General features: G+C 43.5%; 3 protein-coding genes across 3 annotated transcripts in view; 1 reads left to right on the top strand and 2 right to left on the bottom strand.

Annotated features, from left to right (window-relative positions):
* Positions 1-2,099: 2,099 nt before the first annotated feature.
* CLDN2 (claudin 2) lies at positions 2,100-4,932 on the top strand. Its single transcript, XM_039878945.1, has one exon. The coding sequence runs from the start codon at positions 2,279-2,281 to the stop codon at positions 2,969-2,971; it is 693 nt and encodes a 230-aa protein (XP_039734879.1). The 5' UTR covers positions 2,100-2,278; the 3' UTR covers positions 2,972-4,932.
* Positions 4,933-11,567: 6,635 nt separating this feature from the next.
* On the bottom strand, positions 11,568-17,919 carry LOC120615754 (MORC family CW-type zinc finger protein 4-like). The gene is made up of 4 exons (XM_039878943.1): positions 17,777-17,919; positions 16,445-17,138; positions 15,866-16,149; positions 11,568-15,553 (listed from the first exon to the last, which is right to left on the bottom strand). Exons 2-4 carry the CDS (start codon positions 17,075-17,077, stop codon positions 15,400-15,402), a joined length of 1,071 nt encoding a protein of 356 aa, XP_039734877.1. The 5' UTR covers positions 17,078-17,138; positions 17,777-17,919; the 3' UTR covers positions 11,568-15,399.
* MORC4 (MORC family CW-type zinc finger 4) overlaps positions 11,568-20,307 on the bottom strand; it is a 55,446-nt gene continuing 46,706 nt past the window's right edge. The window contains exon 18 of the mRNA XM_039878942.1: positions 11,568-15,420. The gene's annotated coding sequence lies outside the window, so the exon portion shown is untranslated. The remainder of the gene's footprint in view (positions 15,421-20,307) is intronic.

Genomic DNA, 20,307 nt, shown 5'->3' with positions numbered 1-20,307 from the left:
GTACTCAGGTTTGTAAGCAAAAGACAACATGATCTGATTGAGGAACTGAAAGTAATTTAGTTCAGCAAGAGCACAGAGCATGAGGAGGGCGATGGCAAGAGATGAAACTTGAGGGGTCATGGAGTACAAGCAAGTCTGGGCTTTATCCTTCAGCTGGTGGGGAGCCATTGGAATGTTTTATGTAGAGTAGTGACTTGATCAGATTAAAGTGTTGAAAGATCACCTTAGCAACAGTATGGAGAATGAATTGGAGGAGGCAAGATTGGAAGTAAGACCAGTTGGGAACTCACTGCTATAGTCCAGAGGAGAGAGGATGATGAAGCCCTGAACTGGGGACATAGCAGTGGGGATGGAGAGAAGGGTACCATGGATTTGACGCAGAGTCGAGCGCTAGAATTTGTGAGACAGTGACTATAGAAGGTGAGGGATAAACGTGAGAGAGGTGTCAAGATTAACTCCCAGGATTTTAGTCTAGTGCAAGAGGATGGTTAGAGATATCATTCAGTGACTTTAGGGAACCCAGGGAAGAACTGTTTGGGGAAGAGTGTGATAGGAGAGATGATGAGTTCTCTTTTCAACACATCAAATTTGAGGTACCGGGAGTGGCTCCACAGCATAGTGGTTAGCACGTCTGCTTTACACATAGAAGGTCCTGGGTTTGCGCCCCAGGCGGAGCCACAGACCAGGCCCCAGGTGTGCCAGGCCCCGGATGCACGCCACAAGCATGTGGAAGGAGATGCCCCACCTTCAAAGATCCAGTTCTTAAGGGGAAAAGGGCAACATCCATAGGTCAGGGGTGGAAGTGGGGTGGAGGGATAATTAAAGAGGGGAAAATAATTTGAGGTGCCTATGATATTTCCAAGTGAGTATTTTAAATAAGTAATTGTGCTGGTAGTCTTGAAGCTCAGGAGGAAGGTCTATGCTAGAAATATAAATTTGGGAATGCCAGTAAATAGGTGTGAGATTAAGTCATTGGTGTGGATAAGTATGTTCAGGGAAAGAGCGTTGATTGAGAAAATGGTAGAATCCTGAGGAATATTCACATTTAAGAGATGGGTAGGGAAAGAGAAATTTTGAAGAAGGCTAAAATGGAATAGCCAGATTGTAGTGGGTTGAAAGTAGTGATGACCCTCCAACTCGTAGTAGGCCAGAGGGTCCTGTAGAGGATGGGGAGAAGAATGTGCCTTTAACCCTTAGTGTTTTGAGAAGAGGCAAGAGAAGAGGCTCCTTGAACACTGCAAAATCCTGGACAGCTCTCAGATTCCAAAAGATTGGCTTAGATGCTTGCCTCTTACAAAGCCCTCTATTTTAGAACAGCTTCCCTTTCCTCTGTCCACCCTAACAGAGAGCCCAGGGAACCTCAGGGCTCCCTCCAAGCCCCGAAACAACCTCTGCTCCAGAGTCTTCCCACATCATCTGAGAGGCCTAGGGCTGGTGGGGGCATCTATTAGGAGAGCAGATGGGAACTGTCTGGGTGTGTTATACATGAAGGAGGCCTTAGGCCAGCCTATGGAGGGGGGTAGGGCAGGTCCGAGAGGACCTGAACTCTCAGAGTGCAGACAGAAGAATTTGTTGCCTGCCCCAAACTGCCCTGGAGTAAATTTTCACCATGGGCAGGATGACTCAGGGCTAAATTACTGCTTTCTAGGCCCTTGGAGATTCAAGAGGCCTCTAATTACCTGGAGTCCAAGGCTGTATCCTAGGGCCTGTTCTTCCTGATCCAGTCTCCTGGAATTTGGCCTCGGTCTGCAATTGAGGGGCCCTGTGACATTGTTGCTGGGCAATGTGCCAAACAGCAGGCCCTGGAGACAGAACTATGCCAGCCAACAGCCTGACTTGGAGTTAACACAACTGCCACTGCCATCACCACCTTCTCGGAAAGCAGCCACCTGTCTGGCCCCTGGTTTTGTCTGGCTGCCAGCCTAAGGCATGTGCCTACGCAGGAGGTGATGACATTTTGGCTCTACTTCCAAAGTTTTTTTTCCCCTTTCTCATGTGTTATTTCTAAAGATAACAAAGGTCAAAAGGCATCCAGCATTTTCTGGTTTCTCATAAGCTTCTGGTCAATATTTAATCCAGTTTATGGATTATTTTAGGTCTTCTAGATGCCTTCTTGAACCTGCTTGTGGACACCCACAGACACTTGTAAGGAGGAGAGAAGTCAGCCTAGCAGAGACACTCTGAAATGAAGGAATAGAGGCTGGGATCCAAGGAGCAAGAGCTGCAGCCAAAAGACAAGAGAGTAGGCCCTGAAGACACTTCTATTGAGAGGTCCGCCATGGCCTCTCTTGGCCTCCAACTTATAGGCTACATTCTGGGCCTTCTAGGGATGTTGGGCACCCTGGTTGCTATGTTGCTCCCTAGCTGGCGAACAAGTTCTTATGTCGGTGCCAGCATTGTGACAGCAGTCGGCTTCTCCAAAGGACTCTGGATGGAGTGTGCCACACACAGCACAGGCATCACCCAGTGTGACATCTACAGCACCCTCCTAGGCCTGCCCGCTGACATCCAGGCTGCTCAGGCCATGATGGTGACGTCTAGTGCAATCTCCTCTTTGGCATGCATTATCTCTGTGGTGGGCATGAGATGCACAGTTTTCTGCCAGGACTCCCAAGCCAAGGACAGAGTGGCAGTCGTGGGCGGAGTTTTCTTCATCCTTGGGGGCATCCTAGGCTTCATCCCTGTTGCCTGGAATCTTCATGGGATCCTGCAAGACTTCTATTCCCCACTGGTACCTGACAGCATGAAATTTGAGATTGGAGAGGCTCTTTACTTGGGCATCATTTCCTCCTTGTTCTCTCTAGTAGCTGGAATCATCCTCTGCTTTTCCTGCTCACCCCAGGGAAATCGCTCCAACTACTACGATGCCTACCAGGCCCAGCCTCTTGCCACTAGGAGCTCTCCAAGGCCTGGTCAACCACCTAAAGTCAAGAATGAGTTTAGCTCCTACAGCTTGACAGGGTATGTGTGAAGAACCAGGGGCCATCATTGGAGGCGGGTGGCTGGGTCTGTGAAAACTGGTGCACAACCCCCATGCCAGGGCCAACAGGTGAGGGACATTGCCACTGAATCATGTAAGAAGGTGCTGCTGAGGATAGACTGACTTTGGCCACTGGATCAAGAGAAGGCAGAAATGGGAGCTGGTGTGACAGCATCCAGGTTGAATTGTCAAGATGCTTGCCAAGCCAGCCTTTCTGTTTCTTTTACCTTGGTCCCCCACCCCACACCCTGAGTCCCCCAACCCTCAACTCCAAACCCACCCTCTACTCTAAGCAAGACCATTCAGGTTTCCCTCTGCCCTTTAGTTTACCTGGGGCTCCATCCATAAACCCACTAATCACATCTCACTGACTGACCCTTTCTATGATCAAAGACCCTCCCTCTGACTGAGGTTGGCTTGTAGTTCATTACTGGGTGATTGGGGAAGAAGGAGTGGATCTAACCTCCTTCTCAAGCCTCCCTCCAAAGAAACGGATTGGCTAGTAATGGGCCCTGGAGCTTCCGTCCCACTCTTGTTATGATTCCAGTGTCCAGACTGGTTCTTGCATGAACTGAAATAGAGCCATTCCACTGTATCAAGTGAACAGAGAGCAACTGAATACAGGATGAGAGGAAGGCAAGGTAGCTGAAGACCTAAAAATACCAGAACCACTGCTCAGGGTATTTCCCAGAATTCTTTCACACTTGTGGGTTGACTATCTAGCCGATGGCTAGAGGAAAGCACAAGAAAAGAAGGTATGGCAGAAAGCTCCAGGCAGCAGCAGACTGACTTTGCTGAAGAACTGCCTCAGAAGCTGCAGCCCCAACTTTCACTGAAGCTCCTGCCTCCCTCTGGGGCACCTGATCTGGCTTCCTGCTAAACAACAAGGCTAAAGGCCCTCCACAATTGTTTCCTTAAGAATGGGAAACTAGTTTTTCTAGAGAAGGCCCTTGGCTGGGGGATGACAGCATGGAAGCTGTGGAGGACTGTGAATGATACCACTCCTTGATGCTGCACAAGAAAAAATAAGAACTTTTCTATCTAAGAAGCTGAGTGGACATGTGTGGTGGCTCTGGTAGGTGTTTCTATTCGGCCAGAGAGAGGCATTCTCCCCCTCCCCCGCCCCTGCCAGAGAATCTTCAGGCCTAATAGAAAATCAGCCCAAAGGCTGAGATCCAGCCCTGGGCGGGGGGGCACCCACAGAGCAGTAAAGAGACACTGAAAGACTGTAACGCCAGGTGGGCCTCCTGTCACCCTTCATATTCCCTCCACCATCCTTCACCAGACATTCCAGAGTTTCTAGAAGGCATCCAAGGGTTTCAGGATAGAATAATCAGGCCCAAAGTTCTATGGCCCTGATCTGAGTCATAGCCGAGCTGCTGCCTGGGGTTTCAGATGAGGTAGGAGAGTAGAGAATGGTCCTCAAGCAGACAGTCCCAGTTGCAAGGTCTGAAAATACTCCCCTGGGGCGGGAGTCATAAACGAACCAAAGGCATTTTCCTCACTAGCCTTAGCACGACCAGTTCTGACAAACTCCAGTATACCCTCCCAAACCTCAGGGCCAGCGGAAAGGGTCCATTCATTGTCTCTAACATGCCTTGCACGTTTCTACTTTCTTGCCTATGTTTAAGCTTTTCTCCCAAGCTGGAAGGCCCTCTCCCCTTTGCCAAGTCTTCCTTGTGCTTGAAGAACTTGCTCAGCACCACCTCCTTCACTGAGCCTCCTCTGACCACTCCATCCCTCTCCTACCCCTCCCTCAATGTACAAATCACTTCTTTAATGCTTATCATTCATAATTTTGATGCATAGTTATCTTTTCATGTGTGTATATCTGATTACACAATGCATTGTAAACTTTTGGAGGGTAGGGGCCATATCTTAGACCTCTATGCATCCTTCAGACTTACAGATAAAAACTATCTGTAAGAGTGCTGGGCACACATAGATGATCAATAAACATTTGTTGATTGAAAAACTGTTTTATTCATTCAAAGGGGCTCAGACAAGGCATGTGTGATGGAGAACTCAGCTAAAGGGAGGGTATGATGGAAACTAGTCTTTTTTCCCACTGGGTGGATAGAAAATTCTAGACTTTTCTGAAGATATTATGAAAGCGAGACATCCCTGCTCCCTCCAGGGAAACTAACATTTTTTATCTTGCCCAGGGCTCCTCCTTTTTTACAACAATTGTTTCATTTAAGTTAGTTACTAAATTTGCTATGTGTTTATTCCTTTCATTCTCTGAATCATCATTGTGAGGAAGGTGAAATAGATCTGATAATCCCCATTTGGCAGATGGAGAAACTAAGGCCCACGTAAGTAAAGAGGCTTTCCCAAGACCACACAGCTGGTGTTAGCGCTCCAGTCTCCTGACTCCCAAAATAGGACTCTGCTGATCCAATAATATTCACAGCCAGTAGGAAGAGCCTGCCAGAGGTCCTTAAACTGCCTAAGAGAAACATTTTAAGGCCAGCAAGGTAACATTGGGGATACACAGGCTCTCTTGGTCTTCTGTAAGGGGAATCTGGGAGAGCAGGACCAATTTACTGAGTATACCATCTAGAGCTGCCCCTCCTGCTGTGCTAGCCAGCTGGCCAGCTTAGGCCCAGCTAACTGTCCCATCTGGGGAGATGCAAAGCTTACATTTGAATAAGTCATGACACCTCAGTTCCAATTCCCCTAACTCTGGAGGTGTGGGAGTTTTGGAGGCCAATGATTTGGCCCTGTTCTAACCTCATTTGGAATCAACAAAGCCTAATTCATAATGATGTTAACTATGGCAACAGACATTAATGAGGTCCTACAAGATTCAGCTTACCCACCTCCTGGACCTAGTGGGCCTCGGCACATAGGAGTCTGTTATAACGGGTACTACTACCATTGTATTCCTGAAGTAAGCCTTCTTTGATGTAGAGATTGGGACCCCAGCATCCAAGCCCATTTAGAAGAAACGGCAGTGGGTGAGAATAAGAGTGGAGAGAGAGGGCTTTCTGAACGGGAGTTTAATAAAAGGTCATGTCTCTGGTCTGGCACCATAAATGCAAGTGCCCTCGACTGGGGGCCACTGGAGGTTGGAAAATGAGGTTGACTTGCTGACTCTGCTATGCTGAGTGGGCAGCAGTCTGGTTAGGGATCCGATGACCCACCACCTGGCTACCAAAGCACTTTCAGACCACCAATTTCATTGCATGTTCCAAATACACCAATGGAACAGGTTTTTTTCCACAAAACAAAGTGGAGGCCCAGAGAGGTAAATTCCCTAAAGTCACAGAGTGTCAGAGTCTGAACATAAGTTCGGAAACCCTTCCCGCAGCAACATGGGTCTGAGATTCTGCTCAGAAGGTGTAAGAGTGCCTGTTGCTCTTCACACTGCTGTGGCCCTCCTGTCCCCGTCTGCTACTGGAATGTAAGAGCCTTTGAGGGAAATAGGGCACAGAGCTCCCTTTATCTTAGGATAAGGCTGGCCTGGGAGGTCCTCCTTCCATTCAATCTGGGAAGATTCTATGGAAAGAGTTAGAAGTTCATCCACAACTAGAAAAACCAGGGCAGATCTGACAACGAGCAACTGATTGAGCAGAAAAGCCTTTGACTGGTTTTCCCTTTGGCTCATTGAGCAAGAAAAGCCTTGATCTAAATAATTTCCTAGAAATCTCCTTGAGTCTGGGTCCATGTTGAACAGTTTTCAGCTAACCCCATTGCCTTCCATCATAAAGTAATTTAGATTAGCCATAGACCAAAGGGATAGTAAAGGCCATTTTGTTTATGCTGCAGCCTCATAGCTGTGACCCTTGCACAAAGAGAGATGTCTCTGCCCTCCCTCATTCCTCTGATAATAAGGTGATTCATGTTTTCTCTCCCTTGGGGCCCTAGTGACCCACTGCTATGTGATCATTAATGGGGGAAGTGGAGACTGAAACTGGTTTCTTGGTGGAGAGGCAAACTCCAACCTCCTGAGAGACTTTCATCCAGCCAGTTAAACAGCCATTCAACCAGCTCTCTAGCCAGCCAGCCCATACTAACTGCACTCTTAGTTTATGTCAGGCAATGTGCTAAAGGCTTTGAGGGCTACAAGGGTGAGCAAGGGTTGTCTGTGCCTTGTAGGAGCTGACAGCTGATCTAGGGAAGATAACATATGTACACCAAAGTGTGGTCCAAGGCACAATATAGTCTGTCCTGCAAGAGGGGGAAAATGCCATAAGATATGGGTGTCAGGGGCTAGTTTAAAAAGGTATGAAAGTCCAATCAAATCTTAATCCTTATGAAATGAGGCTCTCACACTACTTAAGCTTCTGGGGGAAAGGATGATCAAAAGAAACTGCTTCTTCCAGTTGAAGGACCGTGGGAAATAGAGAAATAGGGTGGAGAGCAGTACTAAGGAGGAGAAAGGGAGACACTACTCAGCTAACACAGAACACCTGAGAGCTTGCCTCACAGAACCCCTAAATGACTTTAATGGAGAGAGTGACCCTAGGGATCAACCTCTTCTCCCTCATCTCCTTCTCTTGGGCAGATCTTCAGAAATTACTGGGGGCAGCAGAGACAGTGTCTATCTAAGTAACCTGAGGCCTTTTGGCTCTGGACCAGAGGAGGAACACAGATGCGGGAGATGGGGCACAGTGCTAAATGAAGGCAAATGAGGCCTTACAGGGTCAACTGTTCCCTCCCACTCAACCCTGGGCCCATGGACAGGGGACTCTTTCATGCCTTCAGCTGCCCACTCTGGCACATAGAGGCCCCAGGCTGGGAAGTGCCTGTGCTCCTCCTCAGCTGGCCAAAGCCTGGCCTTCACCCAACCTGGTCTCCCTGCCCAGGCGGCTCCTAGCTTTGATGAGAAATTTTGTTATCTCAACAGGGTGGAGGGTGGGGGGAAAGCCTCAAACAGGAAGTCCAGCAGGTTATCTCTGTCTTTTGGTCAAAGTGGTGGCTCAATATGTGCTGCGATGTGATCACTGATAAAATATTAACAGGCTGCTATCAGGTACAGCAATACAGAAGCTGTAATTTGACCACCCCCTCCGCCTCACACAACTGACCATTTTCCTGGGAATTGCAGCTTAGGAATTCCTAGTTAACTCTTGCCTACAATTCTATGCTCTGGGCCTCATTTCTCCACAAGACAAGCAGGAGTGTCTTGGGGTTTGACAAAGCAGAAAGTCACCATACAAGGGCGAATCATCAGGTCCTGCTCTTCTGTCATCCATGAAGTCCACTTCCTCCAGAATGGCACCCTCACCACTTCACAAGTCACTTCCTAGGAGGGCTTTGTACAACTTTCTATTTGCAAACATGGCCTTGTGGAGATAACATTGAGGAAACTCACATGCCTTCAATCAGATATTCGAAAGTATAATGGGATGTAAAATGAAATGCCAAATGAGTATGAGTACTGTGGCAGGCAACCCAGCATTTCAGTGGTAGCTCCTTTTCTTCAATAGTGCTTTCAGAGTCTGTGATATTTGATAAAGTTCTCTGTGGGTTCTCAGAAGAAAGGCCAGTCACAACAAAAGTACAGAGAAGACACTCCTTACAGCCTTTCACTTGAATTTATCTCTAGAATTGCCCAAAGGGGTGCAAGAGGGTGGATTAACAACCCCCACAATGGATTTCTGATGATATTGTGAGGACCTTACTCCCTTGTGTTAAAAGGCGCTGAATGTCTTGATTAGAAAGCAAATGTATTTTATGGGAAGAGATATGCATTCGGCCAAAGATTAGCCATCAACACCAGAATTTGCACTAGTTTCTCAGTTTAGCCTTAAAAAGAAGCAGAATGAGAAGAGTCCAAAGAGTTTTAAAAATAGAACACTAATTCAGACAATGGACTGGAATTTGGGAGAGCAGAGTACTGAATAACACATACACCCTTCAACTAAATGATTCGACAGTTTCAGAAATGGAGATGAAGTAGAAACCAAGAAAAAGGCAGACAAGAGGAAAAAGGTGGCGGTGCCCTTGGCAATTCCAGAGGCAGCTTGTGTGGTTAATTTTATTCCTCTGAGTGTAATAATAAACCAATATGTTCTCAAGTGTCACTTTCTTACTCCCCAAAAGACTTGCCTAACTCAGCACTCTCTCTGGGTGGGGGGGTGGAAAAGGTAGGGGGTGGGGTGGTGGTGCAAAGAGCCAGTGAAAACACACTCACAGGCAGAGGCCAACAAGTCCAAGACCTCCTGGACTGTAAGAGGGTCTTGATGGCTGTTTTGATATCAGGAAAGCTGCCAAGTGACAGCCCTGAGTGAAAAACTCAGTCAAGAGGAAATGAATTTCCACATTGTTTGGAGGGATATTCATTACATAAGTGAACAATTCCTGATCACAAGGACAGTTAAACATTGTTTGGGATTGTGGAACTTTCTTGCTTGGAGGTTCCTATTTGTATGGGCTGGCTTTAGCATTTTCTTAAAAGAAGCCGAGACTATTGTTTTCAAGATAGGCAGTATGGTGTAGTGGGAAAGAAGCCTAGGCTTTGGAGTCCAACAAGGGTTTAGTTTTGTCTCTAGCTGTGTGGCCTTGGGAGAGCCACTTAAATGTTTTGCATTTTAGTTTCCTCATCTGTGAAATGGAGATACCTTTTAGTGAGGTCATGGTAGATAGTAGGTCCTCAACAAATGGTTAACTGTATCTTAAGCATATTGGCAACCTAAAGGGTAGTGTCAAAGTCACACAAAAATGTGTCTTTGGGGAATGGAGGTAGATGAGCGAGTATAATTTCTACCACAAATCTGAATCTATATTAGCAAGGATATAGTCTGTCCCGGGACAAAACTTCTCAATATTCTCCCCCCTCCCCCACCAATCTGAATACTTTGAAGACTTAAATAGTAGAAACCTTAAATAGGTTTCTACTCATCAGATTCCATTAACAAGCCAGGGGAAAAGCAAACTTGAGAGGCTGGAGAGGAAAAGGGTGGTCATCACTCTTTGACTTTCATTCAGATCTGTGAAAATCTGAGGTGGAAAAGAACCACAATCCATCAGGTCCCACTGCTAGAGAAAAGTTTAGTCCAAGGGAACTGCACTCTGGGTTTAATTTCCTAAACTCAGGGACAACTGGGGAGATTTCAACAGGCACTTCCTAATTCATAGCCTACAAAGCTCCATTGTTAAGCTGATATAGTGTAGCCTTCCTCTTGCTGGCATTTCCAAGCCCTTGGTCCATTCTGTTCCTCATGCTCCAAACTGAATAATTCACTATTCCTCACACCCTCTTGAGTGTTCCTTTATTCACCCCTCTCCACTCGGTCTTGTGACTTTACTTATACTATACCCTACACCTGGAAAATCCTCCCCCGTCCCATACCTCCATCTTTCCAATCCTTACAAGTTTCCAAGCCCATCTGGAAGATCAGACCTTTGGGGAACACTTTCCTGACCCTCTGCCTAAAGTTATCTTGCCTGCCCCCGAGGACTCAATGGGTAGATGAACGCAATGTGTTTAGCATGTAGAAGGTACCCAAAACATTTGAACTCTTCTAAAATAAAAGTGGGTTGGGGATTTCTGGTGATTCACATGAAAACTTTGGGCTTAGGGATGGAGGCAAGTAACAAAACACAGTTTGTTTGTTTGTTTTTTTTCCCGCAGATTTTATTTTCCATTAGAAAATGAATGCTATATGTCTCAATGACTAAAACTTTAATATACCCAAGACTATTTGTCAGTTCTTTCAAATTGTCTACTTTATTAACTAAGCATGTGCCCTGATTTTTGATTCAGAAAGTATGGTTCCTGAATGTCCTCTATGCCTAAGAAACGAGTTAGGAATGTCCTTGTCACCAAGTACAAGTTATTTGGGGGGATGGGGGGTGCGGATTTACACTTTACTTAGCCTGAGCTTACCCCTTCAAGCTTTCCTGAGCATACCTCCATACCTTCACTCTTAACACTGTACTAAAGAAAGAGGTTTTAATTCACAATACAGAACTCTGAAACACATTCTATCTGGAGATTGCCTTTGGGAACTGAGACCCTGCCAATCAAGCCTGTGTCTCTGTTGTTACTCCCAGATTATTTGCAATCGCTGGACATGGGCGAGCAAATATTCCTGTTCCCTGGGGCCACAAAGCCTCTGACTTAGTCCTCTGCAAGGTCCAATTTGTTTATCCAACAATGCACTGACTTCCTGACATGAGCCAGGAACTTGTTTCCTTGAAGCTTGTTCTGTCTGTTCTTTGCTTATGGATAGCTCCTCTTTCTTCTCTTGAAATAAACTGGCTACTCTTGGAAAAAGTGAACAGAAGGCTCCTTAGAATTTTTTTTTCTTTTAGCTTTCACTCTCAAGATATGGTCTCTATGGAGTTCGTCTGACTAAATTCTGTAATTCTGTAATATTCAGAACATCTTCCCTTTCTCCTTTGATAGCCTTTCTAATTATTCGAAGATCAGCTAAAGAGAAACACTAGGACACTCCAGTGCACACTGACTGCCCCCCGTAACTTGTAGCTCTTATTATCTCAGTCTTTCATTTTCGGAATTTAATATCCGGGATTATCTACCTCATTCATACTCTTATGTATCCAGCCCCTTCTATGAATGAGGCACTGTTTTAGGCTCTTGAGAGAGATGAAAATATGAACAAAACACAGTTCCTACCACTAACAATTATTTATTGATTACCTACTATACACCAGGCACTATGAGAAGCTCTGGGATACAGTGATTAGTAAAAACAGGCATGAGCCTTCCCTTCATGGAACATACCATTAGTGAAAGGGGCAGACAGGGACCACATGTGTTATGTTCACCACTGTACATCACACAAAACATAGTAGGTACCCAATAAATATTTGTTGGATGAGTGAAAGTAAACAGCCAAATATATAACTGCAAATTGTGCAAAGTGTTATGAATTAAACACAACAGGAAACAGTGATAAAATAGGGTAGACAGAGAAAATAGGTTGCCAGGAAGGCCTGTCTGAGAAAGTTGACACTTACACTAAGACCTGAATAATGAGGAATAGCCAGCCATGCCAAGACTGGAGATACAAGCATTTTAGGACAGGGGACAATATGAATAAAATCAGAGCCTGACCTGTTTCAGTGGGAAGACAGCAGTGGGCAAGGGGAAAAGTGAGATATGATGAAGAGTTGCAAGAGCCAAAGTAGAAGAAATAGGCAGGGGTCTCGGAGGACACTGTAAGGAGTATGGATTCTATCTAAGTGCAATGAGAAGTCATTGAAGGGCTTTAAGCAAGGAATCACATGATCTGACTTATATTTTTTCAAAAACCATTCTGGCTATAGTGATAAGACAATTGTGAGAATAAGAATGAAAGCAAGGATACCAGTTAGGAGTTGCAATTACCTGTAAGAGATGGTGGTTTGGATTAAGTGAGCTGTGGTAAAAGTGAGTAAAGTCAAGATATACTTTGCAGATAGAGCTGACAGACTTTCTGACAGACTGGATGTGGGGGACTAAAGAAGAGGAAAATTAAGGATGACTTCCAGGTTTCTAGCTCATGCGACTGGTTGGGTAGACGTGCCAGTTTTTCAAATGAGGAAAATTGAGGGAACAGTCCTGGAGTGTGCGTCACTATTTATTTTTAACACGTTTTACTTGACATGCCTGTGAGACATTAAGTGTAAATGTCAAGTAGGCAGCTGAATATTTGAATTGGTGCTTTCTAATAGAGAAGACAGGACATGGAAGTTTGTGATAGGAGCCTTATAAGTGTCACAAAACTTACATGTTCAAAGAAAACGTCATGTCTGGCTGAGTTATTCAGAAGAATTTTCAGGAAAAAAGTTGACATTTGAGCCAAAGAGAAGATGTTAAGGGAGAACATTCCAGGCAAAGGCAGAGATGGTGAAAATCTCAAGGCAGGTCCAGAAACCAAGAAATAGTTCATTTTGGATGGAATGTGGTTTGTGTTTGAAATGCTGGAAGATGAGTCTAGAGGGCACGGTTGAAGCCAGATGGGAATTTGTATTGTGCTTGTTGGGCAACCGGGAGCACTAAGAAAGTCTTGGAGCTGAGGCATAACCTGATGAGATCATTAAAAGCAATTTAGTGACAGTGAGTAGGGTGGATTGAAGGAGAGAGAACAGGAGGCGAGGGAGGCCAGTTAAGAATCTATTTCAGTGATGAAGGCATGAGGTAAAAAGAATCTAAATGTTGATGGTGGAAGTGGAAAGTTAAAGGGCAAATATGAGAAACATTTGAAAGAATTATGATTATGTTAACCTAAGAGGATAGCCAGGAGGAGGCACCCACTTTGTTCTTCCCGCTCCTCCCGCCCCTCCACACACACACACTGTATCATAAGCTCTGGTACGACTGGGTGACACTTTTCAATCTTTCCACCATGGCATCTAACATGGTTAAAGGGATCTCATCTGTTCTAATTTCACTGCAAATAGGTAACAGAGGTAGCTCTGGTATTATAGTAAATGGACACACACAGTAACTGCTGCTGGAAGAAACAATACGGGGTTGACACTAGGAAATGGGCTGAAAGTAAGCACTAGTAGAGATGAGTTAAGATTGTCCACCATTCTTTTTTACAGCCCAACGGCCTATACTCCCTCCTACTCTGCCCCCTCGTTCACCATACCTTTCTTACACACACATGCACACACACACAGAGACTGAACCTTCAATGTTCTGAATTATTTCCTATATCACCTTTTCATTCATATTGTCTGTATCTGTGCAAAGCCACACCTTTCTCAGCCCCCATGAGAAGAGCAAACATCACTAAGAGAATGGCTGAATGTTACCCCCACCCCCACCATCCTTCTCTGAGTAATATTTAGATAACTGGGGCTCTCAATATCATAGTCCAAATGTCTGATATGAGAAATAATCACAGGGCAGGCTAGAGCAGCAGTAAGGTGAAGGGAAGGGGGGCAGGGAATATCTTTAAGGACTCATTTTAATGGTGAAGCCTGGCTCTGGCCTTGCCCTATTCCTTGCAGTCTCACAGGAAGATCTATGACGAGCCTCCTTTCAAAGGAGATAAAATAACTTTAGGAAAGTCTTCTGAAGTAACTGCAGAAGAGAAACAGAGCAAATATCCAAGACATTCCTCTGGACTAGCTAATCCTTTTGCAATTGCTTGATTCCCACCTCCCTTTTATTATTTCTCCTGTATTTCATTGTTGTTATGTTTTTACGTGTTTATTGTTCAATGTCTTTTGAAGAGTACCTTGAACTCTTTGGAGAGCATGTGCTATATAAATACCATATAGCAATGAATAAACAAAATGTCTACTTTTACAAGAGTATAACTTTTACTATTTCTAATAATACGAGATCTACCCCTCATTCAGCACTAGCCTGAAGAACAGGTAAAGCAGTATATTCTGAGGAATATCAAATAGATCTCCCTGCTCTAAAATAGCTCCCCTACTACCTGAAGTCCCACAGTTTGGTGATACATCTATTTTTGAAACTGAGCCTTGAAGATTTCTTTTTCGAGAATTCCTTATTAAAATGCAAACACCACAGAGATGGGTCATGATTTAAATTTAGTTCCCTTTACATGAACCCATCACTCCTACCAAATACATTTTTCACATTCTAGCTTTTTCTGTGCCTTTGTTCATGCTATTCTTCCAGAGATAATGCTAAATATAATGAAGTATAAATATAAAATTAACTTATATTTTCTCGGTCTCTCACTTGATACCTAAATTCAAGCCTACTCATTCTCTTTAAAAACAATTAATTTTTTTCAATGTAAAAATAATAACAGGTTTATTATAGAAAATTTGAAAAAGGCAGGAAGATAGCAAGAAGAAAAAAATATCAACCACAGTCTTACCACCTAAAAAACAACTGTTCTTAAGTGTGGTCATGCTCACTCTTTAAACAAACCTTAGTTTAGGTCCCACTTATGTGGTGATGCCTTCCTTGATTTTCCTCCCCTAGAATTTTCCCATCATGTCTGTACAAGTTAGTTACCTTGGCATGTCTTGTGTTTCCAACTAGATTGTTAGATCTTTGATGGCTGAAACCATGAGTTATACTTCTTAATTTATCCCCAAACACCTAGTACATTGGACCCAATATTCGCTGACCGATTTAACCTACATCAATACAAACCATTTCAGGAAGGATATAAAATAGACCAGGTAACTAAGTAATGAAAATTAAAGCTTTCAAGTCACCTGGTTTGGTGACTATTGCTCTTCTGTTCCCGGAATTCTTCAAAGCCTAGTGACCTAGCCTCTTTCTTCACACCAAACTGAATAAGAAGCAGACTGATTAAGAGCCAGGGTTTACTCGAAGATTCTCTATATAAGGCATAAAGGTGAGGGTGAGAGAGAGAGAGAGAGAGAGAGAGGAGAGAGAGAGAGAGAGAGAGAGAGGAATAAGAGCGAGAAGTAAGGGAAGGAGGGAGGGAGAAAAGGAGAGAGAAGAGGAGGGTAAAGAAGAGACAGGTAGAGAAGGGTATATAGAGTATATAGTCTAGTGCTCAATCCAGTATGTGATTTGCCTCCAGCACCGTATACAGGATCCCATCCACTTGTTCTGAGTCAAACCCGATCTCACGAAGCTCCAAGTGAGGGAGGACAGAAGTAAGGAGATAGCTGACGTGGACACGCAGCCGCGTAAGCTTTGCCAAAGCCCTGTATGATGGAGTGAGGGGGCAGGAGAAGAGATGACATGAAGTCATTAGCTAACAGAACAAAATGAAGCTCCTTAAAAATGGGCCTACATTTCTCAACAATTATGTTTCCATTAGCTACAAAGAAAGAAGAAAGCACAATGCCACCAAGCACAGGCAGACTGGCTGCAGCTCTCTAAGAAGTAATTCCTCAATCCTTGGTGGCCTATGAATTGATTAAGGCTTCCTCCCTTATCTGTGACCAGTAACTGGGGTCCTAAGGGATGTTTCCCATTAGTACTCACAAGCTGATAACTAAACCCTAGGAATTAACCTTTCTAGGTCATCTCCCTCTGGGGTCCGGTAGGAGACCTGAGCCTTCTGCAGCACTTCCAGGTGCATCTCTGTCTCCTTCAGTTTCTCTTTTAGTTCTTGCTTTTCCTCTTTGGTTCTTTCCAGCTCAGCTTTCAGAATTTGGAATTCAGCTTGGCGATAGCCCATGTGTTTCTTGCTCCAATACAAGCCTTCCGTCTCCTGGGTACTGTAGGTCACCAATTCATGTTGGACTTTCTTGAATTCAGAATGCCAGTGATTCCTCTCCTGCTCCAGCTCCTCCACCTGCAGTTCAAGAAATAGAAATTCCATGACCTCACATGCTACAAGTGCACCCAAAATAGTCCCCGATATATTCACTCTGTGATTCTACTGCACATGTTCCTCTACTTATGGACCTTTCAACCCCAAAATATGGGTGGGAAGCCCATGAGGGTTCACCCAATCGAGACATACCACAGAATGATTCGATGGCTTATTTTGTTTAAAGGCCTCAGAACATGACATCGTCAGAGCTCTAACTATCTGGTCCCTCGGTTACAATGATCTCTTATTCCTAGCGGTAAGGGGCTGCCCTAACCTTTTGCTGGAACAAGTTCCTTTCCGCCAGAACGCGTTCCAGTTTTTCTGTGGTTCTTTTCAGTTCTTCCAGCTCTCTTTGGTTCTTCATCTTCGGTGTATTACGACCTCCACTCTCCTCGTAGCCTCTTCCTTTCTCCCCAGTGGCTGCAGCAGGGGTTGTAGTAGAGGCCACAGAAGAATAAGACACTGGATTCCAGGATTCAACCGCTTTTCTTCTCTCAGCAAGCTCCTCTCGGTTAAAAGGGATCAGCTGAATGGGAGCTCCTGAATCTTGTACACCTTTTGCAACACCGACAACAGCTACAAAAGGTCCCTTGTTTACTTCTTCCTTGCTTATGTTTCTGCTGCCTCTATTAGACTCTTCTGCTACCAGTCTTGGCATCTGATCTTCTAATTCTTCAGGGATCAAGGACCCCTGGTGTTGGTCTTGGACCCCTGAATACAGAACTGAAACCTCCCTACTTTGACTGGTGTTCTTGCTTGCTTCTGGGTATTCTGGGGAAAGGTATGGTGGTGTGCTTCTCTCAGAACTAGATTTATCATGGCTGCTTTCCCCTTCTGGGTAAGAAACAGCTGCCTCTACCCTCCTGTGAGAACCAGGCATGGAATAATCTAGAGGAGGTGTTGTCATCTCATTCAGGAGCCTTCTTCGTTTCTCCACAGGTTCCTCACCTAGGATCCATTTGTACTTACTGTAAGAAGAGGAAAGTAAATGTTAAGCTACTGAAATAGAGGCTAAGTATATGCTTATCCCTGTGGAGACCCTCTTCAAAATCCCCATATTAAAACTGACTCTAGCTGTTTTCCACAGCTCATTTCAGGCTAGGAATACAACTTTACCCCCAAACCCTAACCCCTTCACTTATGCAATTTGCTGAGATAGCAGTTGGTCTTAAGGGAGAGATGAAATCAAAATGTATGAAGAGTCAGCATCTGTATAAAACAGGACCAGGATGACCTTGGTAAGAATACTGAAAATAGGACTGAAACCATCATGACTTAGAAGTTTCTGAAATGCAAGTAAAGGAAGAAAAACAAACAAAAAATAACACATGCAAAATCCCCTAATACGAGAATGGAGAAAAAGGTCATTAAAAGCCCAGCGGAGTATGTAGAGAACTGAGCCAGCTCGTTAATTTTAAAGTGTCACAAAAAGTTTCCAGTATCAAAGACTTATGCGCATTTTTTATATTGCAACGAACACCATACAATTCCTTCGCCAGCCAACTGCACTGTGGCTATTGCCCATTATTCACCTGTAAAATGTAAATAAAACACAGGGCACTGGTCATAAACAAAGAAACTGAAACAGGCAATTCAAGTCACTTCCCTCTTATGGCAAAAGAATTTCCCTCCTTCGGGGCAAACAGGCACTCCCGCAGGAAAGCCCAGGATGGTGACCTCAACCACCTTCCATTTCTGGCTGCTACATGCACTAAAGGTTGAAGGAAGAAACAAAACAACAGGCGCCAGTGAAATCTATAGGCAATTTTACATCACGCAGCAGAAATGGACCCCCATTTTTATCCTTACAACTATTTTGCCGTCTCTGCAGAAAACGAAGAAATTTCAAGGTTAAAATCAACATTCAAAGTTTCAATGAGAAACAGTCAGGCATGTTCTTGGATAACTCATGGTATTTCAAGGCTGCTCATATTTCTCTGCAACTTCTGAGAACATCTGTGAAACATCTCAAACCTTAGCTTCTTATAATGCCCTAAATGTTCTTCAAAGCTAGTGTTTACCCAGAAATAAAGCTGCTCTGCCATCTTAATAGATCTTACTGTGTCAGCTGGGAAAGCAAAAGGATTTGGGGGCTATGTAAGAATAAATGTATCCATCTTTAAACACACATAAGGACCACTGCAGATGAACCATTTAGCTGTAGTACTGAGGAAGATAGTAAAACAATCAGTTTGTGAGTATAAAGGCAGGGTAAATGATACTAGAAAGCAACAGCAAAGTTTTATGAATGTCTATCTGCCTTTTCTTCATTTTTCCCTATCTAAGGGTTCTGTAATTCTCTCCTCTCCCTACACTTCCTTTTCTTTGGTAATCTCATACAACCTCTTGGCTATAATCTCTGGGGAGAAACTCCCAAGTCATTCCCCCAGCCCTGATTCCAACTGCCTGTCACATATTTCTTTCTGGAAGTTGCACTGGTATAACACTTAGTATGTATAAAACTGACCTTTCATTTTTACCTTCAAACCTAGCTCCCTCTCCTATTTGTGTTATGACACCACTAAACTCTCAGTAATTTTATATAGTTCTGCCACTATCAATACTCAAGTTCAGGCTCTGATTACCTCTCCTAGACTACTGCAGTGGTTTTCTCCAGTCTCCTCTCAGTCCAGATCACCCAATGCCAAGTTAATCTTCCTAAGACATTGTTCTAATACTGTCTTTATGTATTGCTCCAATGTCTAAGTCCAGCTCCAATGCCACTTCTGAATTCCTAGAACACTTCTCTCTTATAATTTATATCTATCACTTTCTACCATGTGTGTCTGTGCATGCAAGTGTGTGCATGCGTGTGTGGGTATTGTAGGTTATGTACTAAAGTATGACCTTCTTGACAGAAGGGATCTCAACTGTGCTAGTTAGGGTTGCAGGAACAAAATGTTTACACATTGAAAACCAATCTAAAAAACTGTTACGTGAATGAAAGAAAAATAAGTAGATTTTACTTACTGGCTCTATAAACACTTATTAGTTTTATAAGGAAAGGCCTGGTTCTTCTCTCCAGGAATCGATTCTCATTCCAGACCTGTATTTATTCATTTCATAAAGATTAATTTAGAGTTTATATACCAGAAATTATTTTCCAACTACGTATTTTCCACTCATTTTCTTTCTTCTTTCGGTCATATTCCTCCACTGTTTGTCTGCAGAGAAGCCATCTGATATTTTGACAGGGATTGCGTTGAATCTCTATCTCAATTTGGGGCGTACTCCCATCTCAACAGTATTACCTCTTCTGATCCACGAACATGCAATGTCTTTCCATTTATTTAGAACTTCTTTAATCTCTTTCAATGATATTTTGTAGTTTTCAGTAAACAAAGCCTTGCTTGCCCTTTTGTTAAATTTTATCTTATTTTACTTTTCAAGCTACCATAAATGGAATTTTCTTAATTTTTGTTGTTCTTTTCAAAGAGCCAACTTTTGATTTCACTGATTTTCTCTATTTTTGTCTGTTCTGTATTTTGTTTCCATTCTGATCTTTGTTATTTCCTTCTTTCTGCTTGATTTGGGTTTAGCTTACTCTTGTTTTTGTAGTTCCTTAAGGTGGAAATTTAGATTAGAGAACTTTCTTCAATTTTAATATAAGCGTTTACAAATACAATTTCCCCTTGAAGTACTTCCTTAGCTTCATCCCATTAATTTTGGTATATTTTCTTTTCATCTTCTCATGATATTTTCTAATTTCCTTTGTGATTTCTTCTTTTACTTATTTGTTGTTTTGAAGTGTTATTTAATTTCCACGTATTTGTGAATTTCCCAAATTTTCTTCTGTTGATTTCTGATTTTATTCCTTTACAGTTGAAGAACATCCTTTGTATGATATCAATCCTTTTAAATTTATTAAGGTTGATTTTATGGTCTAACATAAGGTCTATCCTGAAGAATATTCCATGTGCACTTAAGAAGAATATATATTGTGCTGCTTGGGGGTGATGTGTTCTGTATATGTCTGTAAGGTTAAGTTGGTTTATAGTATTCTTCAATTCTTCTATTTCCTTGTTGATTTTCTATTTCTTTGATGATCTTCTACCCATTACTGAAAGTGGGGCATTGAAGTCTCCACTATTAAATTGTCTATTTCTCCATTCAATTCTGTCTGCTTTTGCTTCGTGT

The sequence above is a fragment of the Pteropus medius genome, unplaced genomic scaffold (assembly GCF_902729225.1).
Source record: "Pteropus medius unplaced genomic scaffold, Ma_sr-lr_union100, whole genome shotgun sequence".
NCBI classification, from domain to species: Eukaryota; Metazoa; Chordata; class Mammalia; order Chiroptera; family Pteropodidae; genus Pteropus; species Pteropus medius.
This window is presented reverse-complemented; position numbering and strand designations above follow the sequence as displayed.